Source organism: Agelaius phoeniceus, chromosome 5 (assembly GCF_051311805.1).
Source record: "Agelaius phoeniceus isolate bAgePho1 chromosome 5, bAgePho1.hap1, whole genome shotgun sequence".
Classification (NCBI taxonomy): Eukaryota; Metazoa; Chordata; class Aves; order Passeriformes; family Icteridae; genus Agelaius; species Agelaius phoeniceus.
The window spans coordinates 18,518,272-18,531,798 of NC_135269.1; the positions used below are offsets into that span (position 1 = coordinate 18,518,272).

The 13,527-nt window shown below is 42.0% G+C and overlaps 1 protein-coding gene across 4 annotated transcripts in view; it reads right to left on the reverse strand.

Moving 5' to 3' along the window:
- The window catches only part of LOC129119816 (fatty acyl-CoA reductase 1-like), a 118,133-nt gene that overhangs the window by 20,147 nt on the left and 84,459 nt on the right, over window positions 1-13,527 (reverse strand). For all 4 annotated transcript variants that reach the window (XM_077178450.1, XM_054632013.2, XM_077178447.1 and 1 more), the window contains exons 3-5: window positions 9,320-9,495; window positions 5,667-5,846; window positions 831-1,008 (exon numbers count right to left, since the gene is read on the reverse strand). In XM_077178450.1, coding sequence (XP_077034565.1) covers window positions 831-1,008; window positions 5,667-5,846; window positions 9,320-9,495 — 534 coding nt within the window. The remainder of the gene's footprint in view (window positions 1-830; window positions 1,009-5,666; window positions 5,847-9,319; window positions 9,496-13,527) is intronic.

The following is a 13,527-nucleotide window of genomic DNA, read 5'->3' on the forward strand; positions in this document are numbered from 1 at the left end:
CAGGAATAAACTTGCTGAAAACAGCTGGACTAATATTTACCCTTGACAGAAAACATGCAGCTGTCACCAAGGGTGATTTGGTCTCTCCAGCTAATTTCTAAAGCAGGGAAGAATAAAACCCCAAAACAAAACCACACTCCTTTTGAATCCCATCCTACTTCAGGTCAGGGAAGCTGCCACTTGTGGGAGCTGGAGTTCAGAGCAGTGATGAGCTGTTTGACCTGGAACAGGCTGTAACACCAAACAGAGCTCTTTGTCTTTGCAAGATGGGGAGCTTGGCCCAGAGCCTTGGCTGTATCACAGCCATCTCTGGCACACTTCAGGCTACATGAAAGCCAAAGGTGACTCTGTGCTGCCTTTCCAATTTGGCTGCAATGTTAGGGCATGTTATTCCTATTGGTATATTTAGCTTAATGAATTATCTCATTCCAAAGTACAGCTGCATTTAATTACTGATTCCCTGACATTTGTACTTCAACCACAATGCACCAGGAGTACAACTGACCATCAGATCCTACATTTTGAGCACAGAAACTCCCCTGGTGCGCCTGAATGGACAATCAATTGCAAGCCCAGCATTCTGCATTATAACTATCCCAGCTCTTGTTATTATTGCTTAAATGTGGTCTTTTCACAGGAGTTCTAAGGCGCTGAAGAAGGCTTGCTGTTCTACTCCAGCACAGGATCTCTACCTCTTCCGCACATCTCCCTATGCACTGTGGACATCTGTTTCTCAAGACACTGCTACAAGGAGGGACAGATTCTTGACAGTACCACAGTTCCAGCTGCATCCAAAGGCTCTCGGTAGGGAATTGTGTATTCATGCTTACTGGGAAAGGCTCGTGCCAGCTGGCTCCCACGATGGATGGCCTGATGATAGCAATGTTCAAGTTTCCTTTCTCTTGCTGAATCAGGTACTCTGACAAGGCTTTGGTGTAGGTGTAAGTGTTGGGCCACTCCCCAAGCAGTTTGGGTGTGATGTCTTGAATGATGGATTCATCCAACCACCTACAGGAAACAAGGAGAACATTATCATCCACCGTGCAGGGAGAGAAAAAGATTCAGGCAAAACAGACCAGTGAGACAGGAATCCTCACTTGAAACAGTGGATAAGCCAGTCAAAGATATTTAAGGTTTGGATTTAAAACTGCTCTGTGGGAGAAAGTCACTTTTGTCTTCAAGGTGCAAAATAAACCCTGGTGAGCTTCATGCTACAATGCCCTGCTGCAATTCAGGTACCTCTACAAACTCACTTCAGAGCAATCTCTTGCATGGGTAATGCTTCACTGCAATCTGTAACATAAATATTGCCATGGTCTACAACCTGATGGAGCTGTCCCAGACAGGAATCCCACTAGGCAGTTCTCATCCTCAGCCAACACAGTCCATGTATACTCCCAAATATGTTTCAGGATATTACAGGTAACCTAGAATTAGCAAGTCACGTAACAACACAAAGGTCTCAAAAGCTGGAAAAATGTCCTACAGGGATATTATTCCAACAGTGGATTTCCATCATTTGCAGGGTTATATGTTCCTCCTAGCAGGCTTACCATGTGTTTGTTCACACAGGAAACAGCTGGTGCTTAAAAAAAACCAACCAAAACCAAATCACCAAAAAACCCCAGAAGTACTCTGACAAGTTGGTTTTTATTTTTTGAAGGTATTCAAGCACCTAATCCATCAGAAGCAGTTATGCAGATAGCTTTTAAAAAGCAGCCCTTACCACAATAAAGCTGCATGATGGGCCTAACATCCAAAGGCTCTTCCCTGGCACAGCACCAGCACCTCACAGGTCCTGCCAGCATCTGGGTGCAAAAGACAAGAACTGGCTGTGCTTTCAGAGCCCTTGCTGCCAGTCCCTGACAGGGTCCCAGTAGCCTGGTGTTACACCAGAGAATCAAAGATTAGCTCCTATAATCCAATTTGTAATTAAGTCAACGGACTTACAGTTCAGTCTGAAGGCGTGCACTCTTCCCAGGGGCACTGCAAGGATACTGCTTCCTGCAGATCCTCAGTTCACCCCTCCTTATCTTGAGTTTCAGAAAAAGGCAGAGGTCAAGGCGAGAGAAATATGATGCCGACTGTCACAACTGAAAAATTGCTTGATTCTGTCAACCTTTCAAAGACATGGTGGCTCGGGTGGCACAGCACTTTTCAGATGACTCTCATTGGGCACAGATGGGAAGTTGTATGAGAAAGCACTGATTCACAGGGGAGGGCTGGATGCGCCAAATCTCTCAGTTTTGGATTGCATTAAAAATCTGACAATTTGTAGTATATTGGAATTTTTTCTTTAAATAAAAAAGCCCTAGGGAGGCACAAACACCTTCCTTTGCAAGCCTGGTCCCGTGCAGCAGAAACAAGGCAGAAGAAAGCATTTAAGCATAAGATATTAACTACACAGAAGTTACAAGCAGCACATAATATTGACATAATTTGTAAAGCCACTTAGGCAGCCACTCAACCTCAGGGTCTCAGTAAACTGCTATTGTTTAAATCTGTGGATTTACCAGTCTACCAAGAAGAGATGCCTATTTCTGTAGAGCCTGGAGGAAGACTAAGTTAATTTAGGAACTCAGGTTAAGCTGTGTGCAAGTCTTTTTCCCCTTCTCTTTTTTTTTTTAAATTTTCATAATAGAGGGTTGCAGGTTTGCATTCTCACAAAGCAAAGACAGGTGTAGAAGTACAAGCAGAGGTATTTCCCCTTCATCCTTCATCCTTCCAGAGAGGTCTCTGTATTACTTGAGGACCTGTCCCAAGGGCACCAGCCTGCTAGGTGATTTGATTGACCAACATTCCCATCAGGGAGGCAGAGATGACACTTCAGCAACAACTGCTCTGTGACCTACTTGGAAGATTCTGGAATGCTAACTCACAAAAGCTACTGCTTCTGCTCACTGCTGCATCTGGCCCTTCCAAGCGAACAAAGCAAACAATTAATAACTTCTCCATTATATGCACCAAATTACTCTGCCACAGGAAAGCAAAACTTTCTGTGTTAATGGCTTTGCATTAGTAAGACTCTTTCTTGTAAGCAATGATGGATCTGTATTTTCTGCAATAACCAACCCACACCTTCAGCCATGACTTTGCTGTGTGCTGTGTTCCTTACCTCAGTACACCCTTCAAAGCTGATTTCCTTCAGCTTTAGATTAAGGCAAACCATGCTTGATGCAGCAGATTATATGTTTCTCCTATTGGCCTGGCAGCACTTAGAAGTGTGACTTTTGCTTTATACAGCTTAAGCCTCAAGGTTTACTTGCAGGTTAAATATCAAAATACTGAAACAGCAAGATGTAACAGGAGGATAAGAGCAGAAAAAGAAACAGCTGGGAATCCTCCTTGAGATTTCAAGTGAATAAGTAATCATAAGCATATATCAAGTGCATGGCCAAAAGCACTGTTAAATGGATCTGTTATTGCATCCAGTTCTTTGATTATGCCTCTTAAAGCACTTGCAAGAACAGCACCTTAAGACAAGAGTTGGTTGTGAAGGGAATCATCCACAGCTGGCTGATGCAAAACATAATCTGTATTTCTCCCCATTTTTGAAACCAGTATATATTTCTTTGTCTGCTTTCCCTCCCTCCCCTTCAAAGGTAAAATTCTGATACCTGTCACTCCCCTCTCTCTGAAACCTTCTGTAGCCTGATATCCACGCACTATTTCTTTCACTTACATGGCAAATATTAAAGGTGCATCTCAAACATCATCCTCTCTGCTGCATTTTCAAGCTATGATACATAAATTCTTAGTGCTTTATATAAAGCAGCTGAAGTAACAACCTCTGAGGTAGCCAAGCCCTTCTCCACACTTCTGACTGGCAATCAGACCTTTTTTTAAATCTGAGCCATCAACACTAATTGTTTTCAGAGTTGCAAGTGATGGTAAGCTTTTTGGGACAGTGAAATGGAGTCTTGACAGTGATGAACACCAAAGGACATAAAACTGAGTCAGTGGGCAAAAAGAGGACAGAGCAGCTTCACTTTTAGGGAAAAGCAGTCTACCAGAACTGGTGTTAGAGGTTGTTGAGCTTAGAACTGGTAACTGTAGCTCAGCAAAAGCTCTTGAATCACAGGTCTGAAACCTCCATGTCAGTGAGTAGCAAGCAGCAGGCAAAAAAAAAAAAAAAAAAAAAAAAAAAAAAAAAAAAAAAAAAAAAAAAAAAAAAAAAAAAAAAAAAAAAAAAATCAATTATATGCTGGCTATCATCAGGTACTGGGAATGAGACCAGTGGTGTAATTTTGAAGCTGGTTAAATAAAACTGAGTGACTGCAACTGGAGTACTGCATGAAGTTCTGTCTGACTCCCATACCTCAGGGAGGGAGTAGAGTTAAAGAACAGGTAGAGAGGAAGGACAACTAACATCAGCACCAAGACAGATCCATCAGCACATGAGACAGTAAAAAGGCTGAGTCTTCAGGTTTCTGTGAGGGGAACAGAAAGGAGTATCCAGGCTGGTGTAGTTACCCTCAATAACATCTCTCAGTGACATTCTTGAGGGCTAGATACTGGACCAGGGAGCCCACTGCTCTAATGCACTAAGGCATTTCTCAAGTTTTTTATCATATTCCACTTACTGAATAAAAGATAAATGATTGATGACTACTAGCTGGAAGTAAACATATCCAAGAATATGGGCTACTAGAGAAATTGAAATAGATAAAGTAGTTTGTACTAACTTTTTTGAAGTAGTGCTTAGACAGTTAAATTATTTCTTAAGACAAACTTATTTTATTTAAAAAAAACAATCAGTGGTTCTCTTAGTGGGCATTAATTAATTTCATCTTCCATTACCCTAAATCAAGAAGAATAAAGATTTTATACCAGCTCTTTCTGTTAATAGATCACAGATCAGTTGTTTATATCACCCACTAGAAAATTAATGAAAACACATTAACAGTTGTGGGAAAATTCTTTTAATGAGAATGTCTTCTAGGACCTTTATCAGCTGATTTTGTTATTCTAATTATTCTTTATTTTGGTAAATTCAGATAACCAAGCTTTTTTGGGTGTTTCATCAAAGCCCTGTATTCCTGTCTGGGTTGAGAGGACATTGCCTTGTGCTGTGCCAGGAGAGGTTCAGGTGGAAATCAGGAAGATTTTCTTCACTGAAAAGGTGGCCAGGCATTTGAAGGGGCTGCCCAAGGATGTGGTGGAGTCACCAATTCTGTAAGTGTTCAAAACCCAACAAAGTGAGGCACTCTGTGCTCTGGTTTATTTGACAAGGTGGTGATCAGTCAAAGCTTGGACTTGGTGATCTTAGAGGTCTTTTCCAACCTAAATGATTCACACTGAACTGTGTAAAAAAACCTGTTTCTTACTCATCCCCATATAACTCCAGTTAAATACCACAGGATTTCTGAAAGAAGTGGAAACAATGTTGGGAAGCTGAAAAGATAAAAGAAAAAAGGTGTATGGAAAAAAATGAGTTCTTTCAAAGGCAGCAGAAGAGCTGAGTGTTACAGAAAGCAGCAACTCCATTCCTGGCAGAAAATACACTCCTGCAGAAATTAATAGTGGACTCTCATGAAATCAGAGTCTTAAAAAACCACAAAGAAACAGCAGTAACAGCACCTCTGAAAGAAATCCCACGCGATTCTGGGAACAGCTCCCAAGTCTGCCGCAGGATAAAGGGAAGGGACAATATGGTTCCTACTTACTCTACTAAATCAAAGAGCTTCTGGGGTTCAGCTGGGGGTGGGTAGATGATCTCCTCGATGCATTTCCGGACGCAGTTTGCATAGGCAGTGGAGATGTGGATGAAGGCCTCGAGGTTCCGCATCTGCCGGGCCAGCTCGAGGAGCCGCTGCGTGCCCATCACGTTCAGCTGCAGGGCATGTCTAAGGAATGCAGGGGAAATAAGCAAAAGGCATTTCACTGGGAAAAATCTATAAAGGCTGACCTTTTTCCAAACCTCACCACAGAAAGGAAAGTCAGGGAGAGCAGGGGACACAGTGGAGCAGAAAGTGTCACTGAAATGTAAGTGTGAAACCAGCTTTGAAAGCAACGCTGTTGGATTTGCTGTTCTGGACACTGAATGTCTCTCAAATATTTTTACTCGATTTGAAGGGTCACAATTAAGACTTCACTAACATCTCTAAATGTGACAGGTTGATCACCCTTCCCTGGAACATGTATTTCTAAGCCCTGAGGCACTGTGGCTCCTATGGTACACATTCAGTGTTCTCTGGAGGGACTGCTGCTACACCAGAAGAACCCATGGTTTCAGAAAGCAGGAAAGGGTCACTGGGCCCAGAAAAACAGATTCATAGCATCACAGAATGGCCTGGCTTGGAAGGGACCTTAAAGATCATCCAGTCCCACTCCCTTGCCATGGGCAGGGATGCTGTCCACTATCCGAGGTTGTTCAGAGCCCCCTCCCACCTGGCCTGGAACACTTCCAGGGATGGGGCAGCCTCAGCTGCTCTGGAAAACCTTAGCCATAGCCTCAGGACCCTAATAGTACGGCATTTCCTCCTAATATCTAATCTAAACCTACTCTCATTTGGTTTGAAGCTACTCATAATCAAAGAAGACACCACTGGAGATAACAGCTTAAGTTCCCAAGGAATGGAGATGAGAAGTGATAAGCATAAGAATGTCCTGGTTAGCAATGGTGGCCTTTAAGCACTCAGCATTGCTAGAAATTGTCCTAGAGACAATCTGTAACACATCTCAACCAGCAGACTCTGTTGCATGCTTTGTATTGGAATAGCGACACTCTCCTGCACAGGAGGGAGAAGACTTAGGCATATGTAATCTGCTCAGCCCAGGAGTAGAAGCTTTCAAAGAGAAAATATAAATAGTCCAAAGGAATACAAACATCAGCTGAAGAGTACAATCAATATTTGGATCACTGTATCTAAAGCTAGAAATACTTTTCACACACTGCTATTAAAGTGAAGCATTTTCTGTCGATTTCTATTTTCTCCTGCCCTTCTACCAGGATGAATACTTCTATGTGAGCTACCTTTCAGATAAAATTTACTTTTCCATGCACATTTCTGTTTGACTGCATCCCTTCTGAGAAGCGATGAACAGAACTGTGCTCATAATATGGGCCTGGCACGGATTTTTGCTGAGTTGCTCAGAGTTCTTTAGCCTTTGTTATAAATGATCAAGTAGTGAGCAAAAATTATCAAAAATTTAGCAAAGATTTATTAATTTGTCTGCGCGACCGAATTTCTGTCTCTGAGACCACCACAGCCAAAGAGACAGTGTCGAGCCCGGGATCGGCGCTGTGTGAACCTGGACCCGACCCCTCGAGTGTCAGAGTCTCCGTTCACGAATTCTGCTTCTTGCAGCGAGGTTTTATACAGTTTATTGTGCCCGAAGCAAAGATGACCAAATTTCCTTTGTGTCTCTTCACATGCATCACTGTTTCTTTCCATGTGCAGAGCTGGACAAAAGCCAGTTCCAGGTGTGTAGTCAGCGTCAATGGGCTCTGGGGAAGCCATGTATTCAGATGTATCAGTTTGGCACTGCTGACTGTCTTGATAGATGCAATCGGCAGGGCGATAATCGCTCTTGGGTGGCTCCCAACGACTCGGGATACCGGTGATCATCGCCCTGGAAGCTTCTATTCTTACGTTAAGGCATTGCTCGTTATCTTAACTTGTGTCTGGGAACTCACTGTAATCTGAATAGACAGCGGCTCCCGGCTGGGATGGTCAGATACATAGTTTTTGGATTTTACAGTATTTTATGCCATACATTAATAGCATGAATTATCCCTACCATATATTACAGCCTTCAAAGGAAATATCTCTAACACTGGCAGTTTGTTGTTTGCTTCATCATTATTTTTTCTACTTCTATTAAACCAGCATCTATTAATATTTCAATATAACACAATTTCTGATTTCTGCCCTCAAGAGTTCCATCTGGAGAATTTTCTAAATTTACTGCATGTTGATGTCAATTATTCATTTAGTGTCTCCACTGCTGTTTCTCCAGTATCTTCACAGCAATGCTTTTGCCCCCCTATCTATTGGCTTTACATATTCTGTTGTAATCTTTGAGCTTCTGCCATGTTGAAAAAATATTTTTATTTCTGTCATCACCAAGTTTTTGCTTAAAATTCGTAACTAAGCAGCAATATTGTGCTTTCACATTTAACTTGCTAAAACTTTTATCCATCTGATATATTTTATTATTGAGTCAGAAATAATTTGAGTTGAATAACTTCTCATATTTTGCCTTCTAATCATAATTTTCCTTGAGAGATTAGAGAGATTTTGACAGATCACATACAATCAATCTTTAGTTTTTCCATTGCCTGTAAGCTGATGACCTTTTAAACTTTTAGCTTCTTTCTAGCTATCCTCCATATTTAAAATGTGGTTTCCCTTTGATGTTTCATGTCACCGAAACTTATTTTTAAAGTGTGCTCATTTGTGCATTGATTTAACAACATTTGTGGCTACTTACATATTGGCTCAAGATCACATCAAGAGCTGCTTTCTTTCTGGTGTTTCTCTAATTAGTTGTTCTAAAAAGCAAATAATTATGGTGGACACAGTGGACATCTCTTTAGCCTATGAGCAAATAAAGATTGATATTACGAATTGTGTTTTCTACTATGACAGCTTTAGTGTTTTTTCAAAAGACTATGAGGATCTGGCAATGCAGATCATCTACCTCAGTTTGCTGAAATGGATAATCTGCGCAGAAGCATTCACACATCTAATCTTGTTTCAGTGGCTTATTTCTGCTGTTTTTTCTTAATGGAAAAGCCTCCCTGGACAGGCACTCCCAAGGGAACTCCCTCAGAAACCGAGCACTCATTGTAAACAGTTAATTACAGTGGGAGCTGGGTATTTAAAAGGTTGTGATGGGCTGTTTTCTCAAACCACAGCTCATTTCCCTCTCCAGCTACTCAGTGACAAAGAAAGGCCATTAACAACACCAGCTTTAGAGACAGACACAACACAGTTTCTGCCTGCAGCTCTGCCAAAACATCTCCCTAACGACCTCAACCACACTTTTCCTCACCCCAGTTTTAGGTTGTACTTAACTTCCTTACAGTCTTACAACCTAATCCTGCAGTTCTTCCTTTTGTTCCCCTGGGACTGCACCAAGACAACACTCTTTTGACATGCGTGCACGCGCACACACACACACACACACACACACACACACACACACACACACACGGCATTTTCAGAGCACGCTCCTTCCATGTTCAGCACAGAACCACGGGGAGCACAAACATGGACAGGAGAATCAGCACTGCAGCCATGCAAGGGATGCTCTGGGCAGTGCCATGGTGCACTCTGATCCCGCTCAGCAAACACAGAAAAGCAGGACGTACTTGAGGGGTTCGTCAAAGCGAACTGTGGCTGCACAGTGGAAGACAACATTGACCCGGGTCAGAAGCTCCTCCTCGTCTTCAGCACTGATGGCCAGCTTGGGCTGAGTGAGTTCAGCATTAATAGGCTTAATCTTCTCGTGGAAATTAGGGCAATCTTCTCGGACCCTGTCAAAGACCTTGAAGCACAAACAGAGAGAGATCAGGTACCAAATTAGGCTGCTGAGATCGCTTTGATTAACAGCCAGTCTGATCACATCAATCAGTGCAACTGGCACAAAAGAGAATTCCTGTCTGGGGAATGACACAGGTGAGATGGTAAAATAGTCCATTCACTTGTTCCCTCCTAAGGGAAACAGAACAAAAATATAGGTCGTAAAGCATTGCTCTGAAGAGATTAATGAATCTTCTCTGCCACCACTTATTTCCTCAGAGAGCCACCAAAATTCCTCTGTATCCACATCTCCTGCAACCATTTGCTACTTCACCTTGAAGGCTGGCTGTAGGACCAAAACAGGAGCTAAAGAGCAAGAGGGCAGAGTATGGAGTGGGAAAGCCTGTGCAGCTTTACTCAGGCTAGATGGTTCTACAAACGACTTGCAGAGAGGAGGGGAACTGGACAGTGTTGCTCCTCCTCCTCCTCCTCTTCCTTTGCTGCTCCTTGTCTACTGTCACTCTTTGTTCATGTCAGAAAAGTCCAGTGGGGACCTGCTTTTGGGATGGAAGGATGGGGCATCCCAATAATCCCCAGTGCTGAAGCTGCTGAGTGCCACCAGCAGTTTTGCATAACTGAACATGTGTGGAGCTGGTTGGCCTCTAAAGACATCTTCCAGCCCTTTTCTTCCTACAAGTATGATCCATAGGTCTCTCCAAGATACATTTCTGCAATATTATATTTGAGCCATTACAACTGAATTAATAGAAACTGTTAACAAGATCCTTTGTAAGAATTCGTGCCTAGTGGGCTGTTCAGGTCCAATACAGCTAGCTATAGACCCTAGCCCTCGCGATCTTACATAGGACAAAACTCACAATCTTACAAAAGGCAAAAGATAAAAGGCGCTCTTCTCCTCTCGGGAACGAAGTCCTATTATATTAATATAAGACACCAGGTGGTCCAGGTGACTTCCCACGTGGAAAAGAGGGGGTGGCCTTCTCCGGAGGTAGGAGGAAAGGGGGCAGAGGAAGGGAGCTACGGCCAATGGGATACAAGTGAGGAGGGGTGATGGGAGGGGCAAACCAGGAAGAGACCACCAACACTGACACTTAGGGGAGGAAAGGGGAAGACCATGTGATGATAGGATACAAATAATGTAAACAGTGCAAATTACCAAACACCCAGTGCAAATAAATAAATAACTATTCAGTGCAATACAACCATCCTTCCCTTTTTCTTTTCATTTTTCTTTTTTTTTTTTTTTTTTTTTTAGAGGGGTTGTGGAGCAAAGTGACATCATGAAAGGTAGAAATAATTAATAGAAAATAGAATAGAATAGCTGTGGGATCTGAAGAGGTATTATCTAGATTCCAAAGGATAATCACACCTCCAAGGTAACAACTCTACTGTCAGGAACACCTAATATTGAGAGAGTTTACTGAGGGATACAAAGGATGAATCACACCACCTTTGGACACCTTTAAAACCTGTCTAGATAAGCAGTGCCAGGAAAGGCAGGGAACAACTGAACATTGGAGAAGGAGAATGCACCAGCTGACTTTTCAGTAGCTCTGTGGTTTTGGTGTGTTTCCCCTCTTCTGTAGCCTACACACCAGTAACACTGAGTTTGGAAATATCTTTACTACCATGGCCTCTTGTTTTCTTAGAGTTTCTTCTGCCTTTGATGTGCCCAGTGCTTATGTACAAGCAGAAATTGTGCGACACAAATTAAACATAATAAGAGACGCAAGAAAGACTAAATTTATCCTAATAGCAGTACTTTTTCTTTTTGACTAAGGGATTATCATCTTTCTGCTTATCTGACAAGCAAATCTAGATAAACCTTGAGGTTTTTAGGGATAAAGAGGTGATAAAAGAATCATTAGCCTTCTCCATTATGTACCATACTCTACACTCATTTTAAATTGCCACACAGCTGCATATCCTTCATAAACATGAAACTTTAGCCCAAGTTAGGACAAGACAACGCCATTTCACTGTTCTCACTGCACCTGAGTGCACACATCTTTCATCAGTGTGGCTAGGCCAGAAAATAGATCTCTAGAGAGAGTTATTAATGGGCAAAGGTATTGGTGAGAGCTAGCTGGACTGTAGGAACTGAATTCCCAGGCACTGACAGCCCTAATGTCTGCAAAAAGCTTTTTTTCTAACAAGATGCTACACTGGCTCTCCAAACATGCATTATCTCCTGAGAGATGACAGCAAACCCTAATGGGACACAAATGAAAAGGTTTCTCAGAGAACACACGTGAGACCAAAGCTAAAGAGAGACGTGGGACCAAAGCTTCTGAGAGTCTTGTGGAACTCTAAGAAATAATCATTTGCATTTGTTCTGTTGCAGAGAGTGCAAAATGCCACAAAATGAGAGTTATTTTCTACTTGTTTGGCATAAATAATGCAAAGGCAGAGAAGGAATGAATCAGCCCTTTGTCTATTTCCGTCATGGCATATAAAGTAAGAATAGTATTTCTGCAGTACCAGCCTTGGACAGCTAAATTCTTCCTACATCTCATCCTGATATTTCCACTGCAGATAATATCCCCTTCAGCCTCTGTGCCTGCTGCTACCACGTGCCACTCAGCTCCTGCAGCTTGTCATCCCCTCCAATGATTCACTGCATTCCTCTGAAAGATGAAGGCAATTTCCAAATGCAAGCACACAAGTCAGCGCACTGCTTTGGAAACCTTCTGCACCACAGGAACATTTGGTATATTGTCACCATTAAATCAGATAACAGGAGTAGCTTTTTAATCGAAGTTGTCTGCTGCTTCTTTTATGGAAGCTGAAGGGTTCAGATTTGTCAGTGCTTTACAGGGAAATGAGGCAAGATTTAAAGGCAAAATAAATGCAGCTTATTTTATACTGCTTCCTGCACTTCAAGGAGTACTTAATATAAACATGATGCTTAGTCTGAAGGTAAATAGTAATTGCATCTCTAAATCCTGATGAACTCACCAAGAGCATAAATAATAAATCCCCAGTAAGTGTGTGAGGCCTAAGGATTGCTCTGTCTTTTCTTTTTAGAAGCCAAAACTTTTTAGAATGTAAAAACTAGCCAGGTCAGCAGCACTTCTGAAGGGATACAGGAATTGCTACAAAATCAGTGAAAAAGTAAAGGCCATTGACTGTCAAGCTGTCCAACATTAATGAAATTCAGGGAAATCAGTAATAACATTACCCTGATTTCAGTGTCTTTTTGAGCATCCTAATGCTGCTATTCCCATTTTAACCTCAAAATAGATGTAAGTTCAGCATGGGCTGTGCTGCCCCTCAACAGAGGGGAAACTTTCTTATTTCTCATTTTATAATCAGGCAATTCCCATTTATAATACTAATCAAATCTCTGTAATTTCACTATACATTGTCAAAAATGTGAAAACAGGACATCTGGAATTTCTCCCAACATTCTTGCTGAGTGTGTCTGATGGACACTTTCCCTATTCCTGCCCTCCTAAGCTCAGATTTCCCTTTCTAAAGGATTTTTGCAGCTCTTGGTGTTCCCTGCTCTTACCTTAAAGGATGTAATAATTCAGAGGGGTTTCTGCCTACAAATCCTTCAATCAGAATTTTTTCCATGCCACAAAGATACAAAAACCTCAAAAAAGGGTGAATTGCACATCTGTGGAACAGCACAGCTGAAAAATAAAGGAACCACTGTGCAAAATGCCAAAGGCTTTGAATCTTTCTCAGGAGGCATTTTCAGTGAAGTAAATTCAAAGTAATGAAAAGTAGAGTGCCTAAGCCATGATCCACTTTAAAAAAAGAACTTGCATGAGTTTAGTCTTGTCAAAGCCTTCTCAAAGGCCTGGGTAGTCCTTTCTTTGGACAGTACTCCTGCATCTCCGTCTACCCCACTGCACTGGTGGGCAATGGTGACTGGTGATTGGTGACTGACCCAGAAAGTGTCAAGTTTTTAAGTGTGGCCAAGATAGGAAACCTTTTTTCCTCGGGTGTGTTTAATAGGTGCCAGGAAGTCAGGCGTCTCTAGGAAGATTGGTAATTTACATTACAACATGAATATTTCAAGGCATTA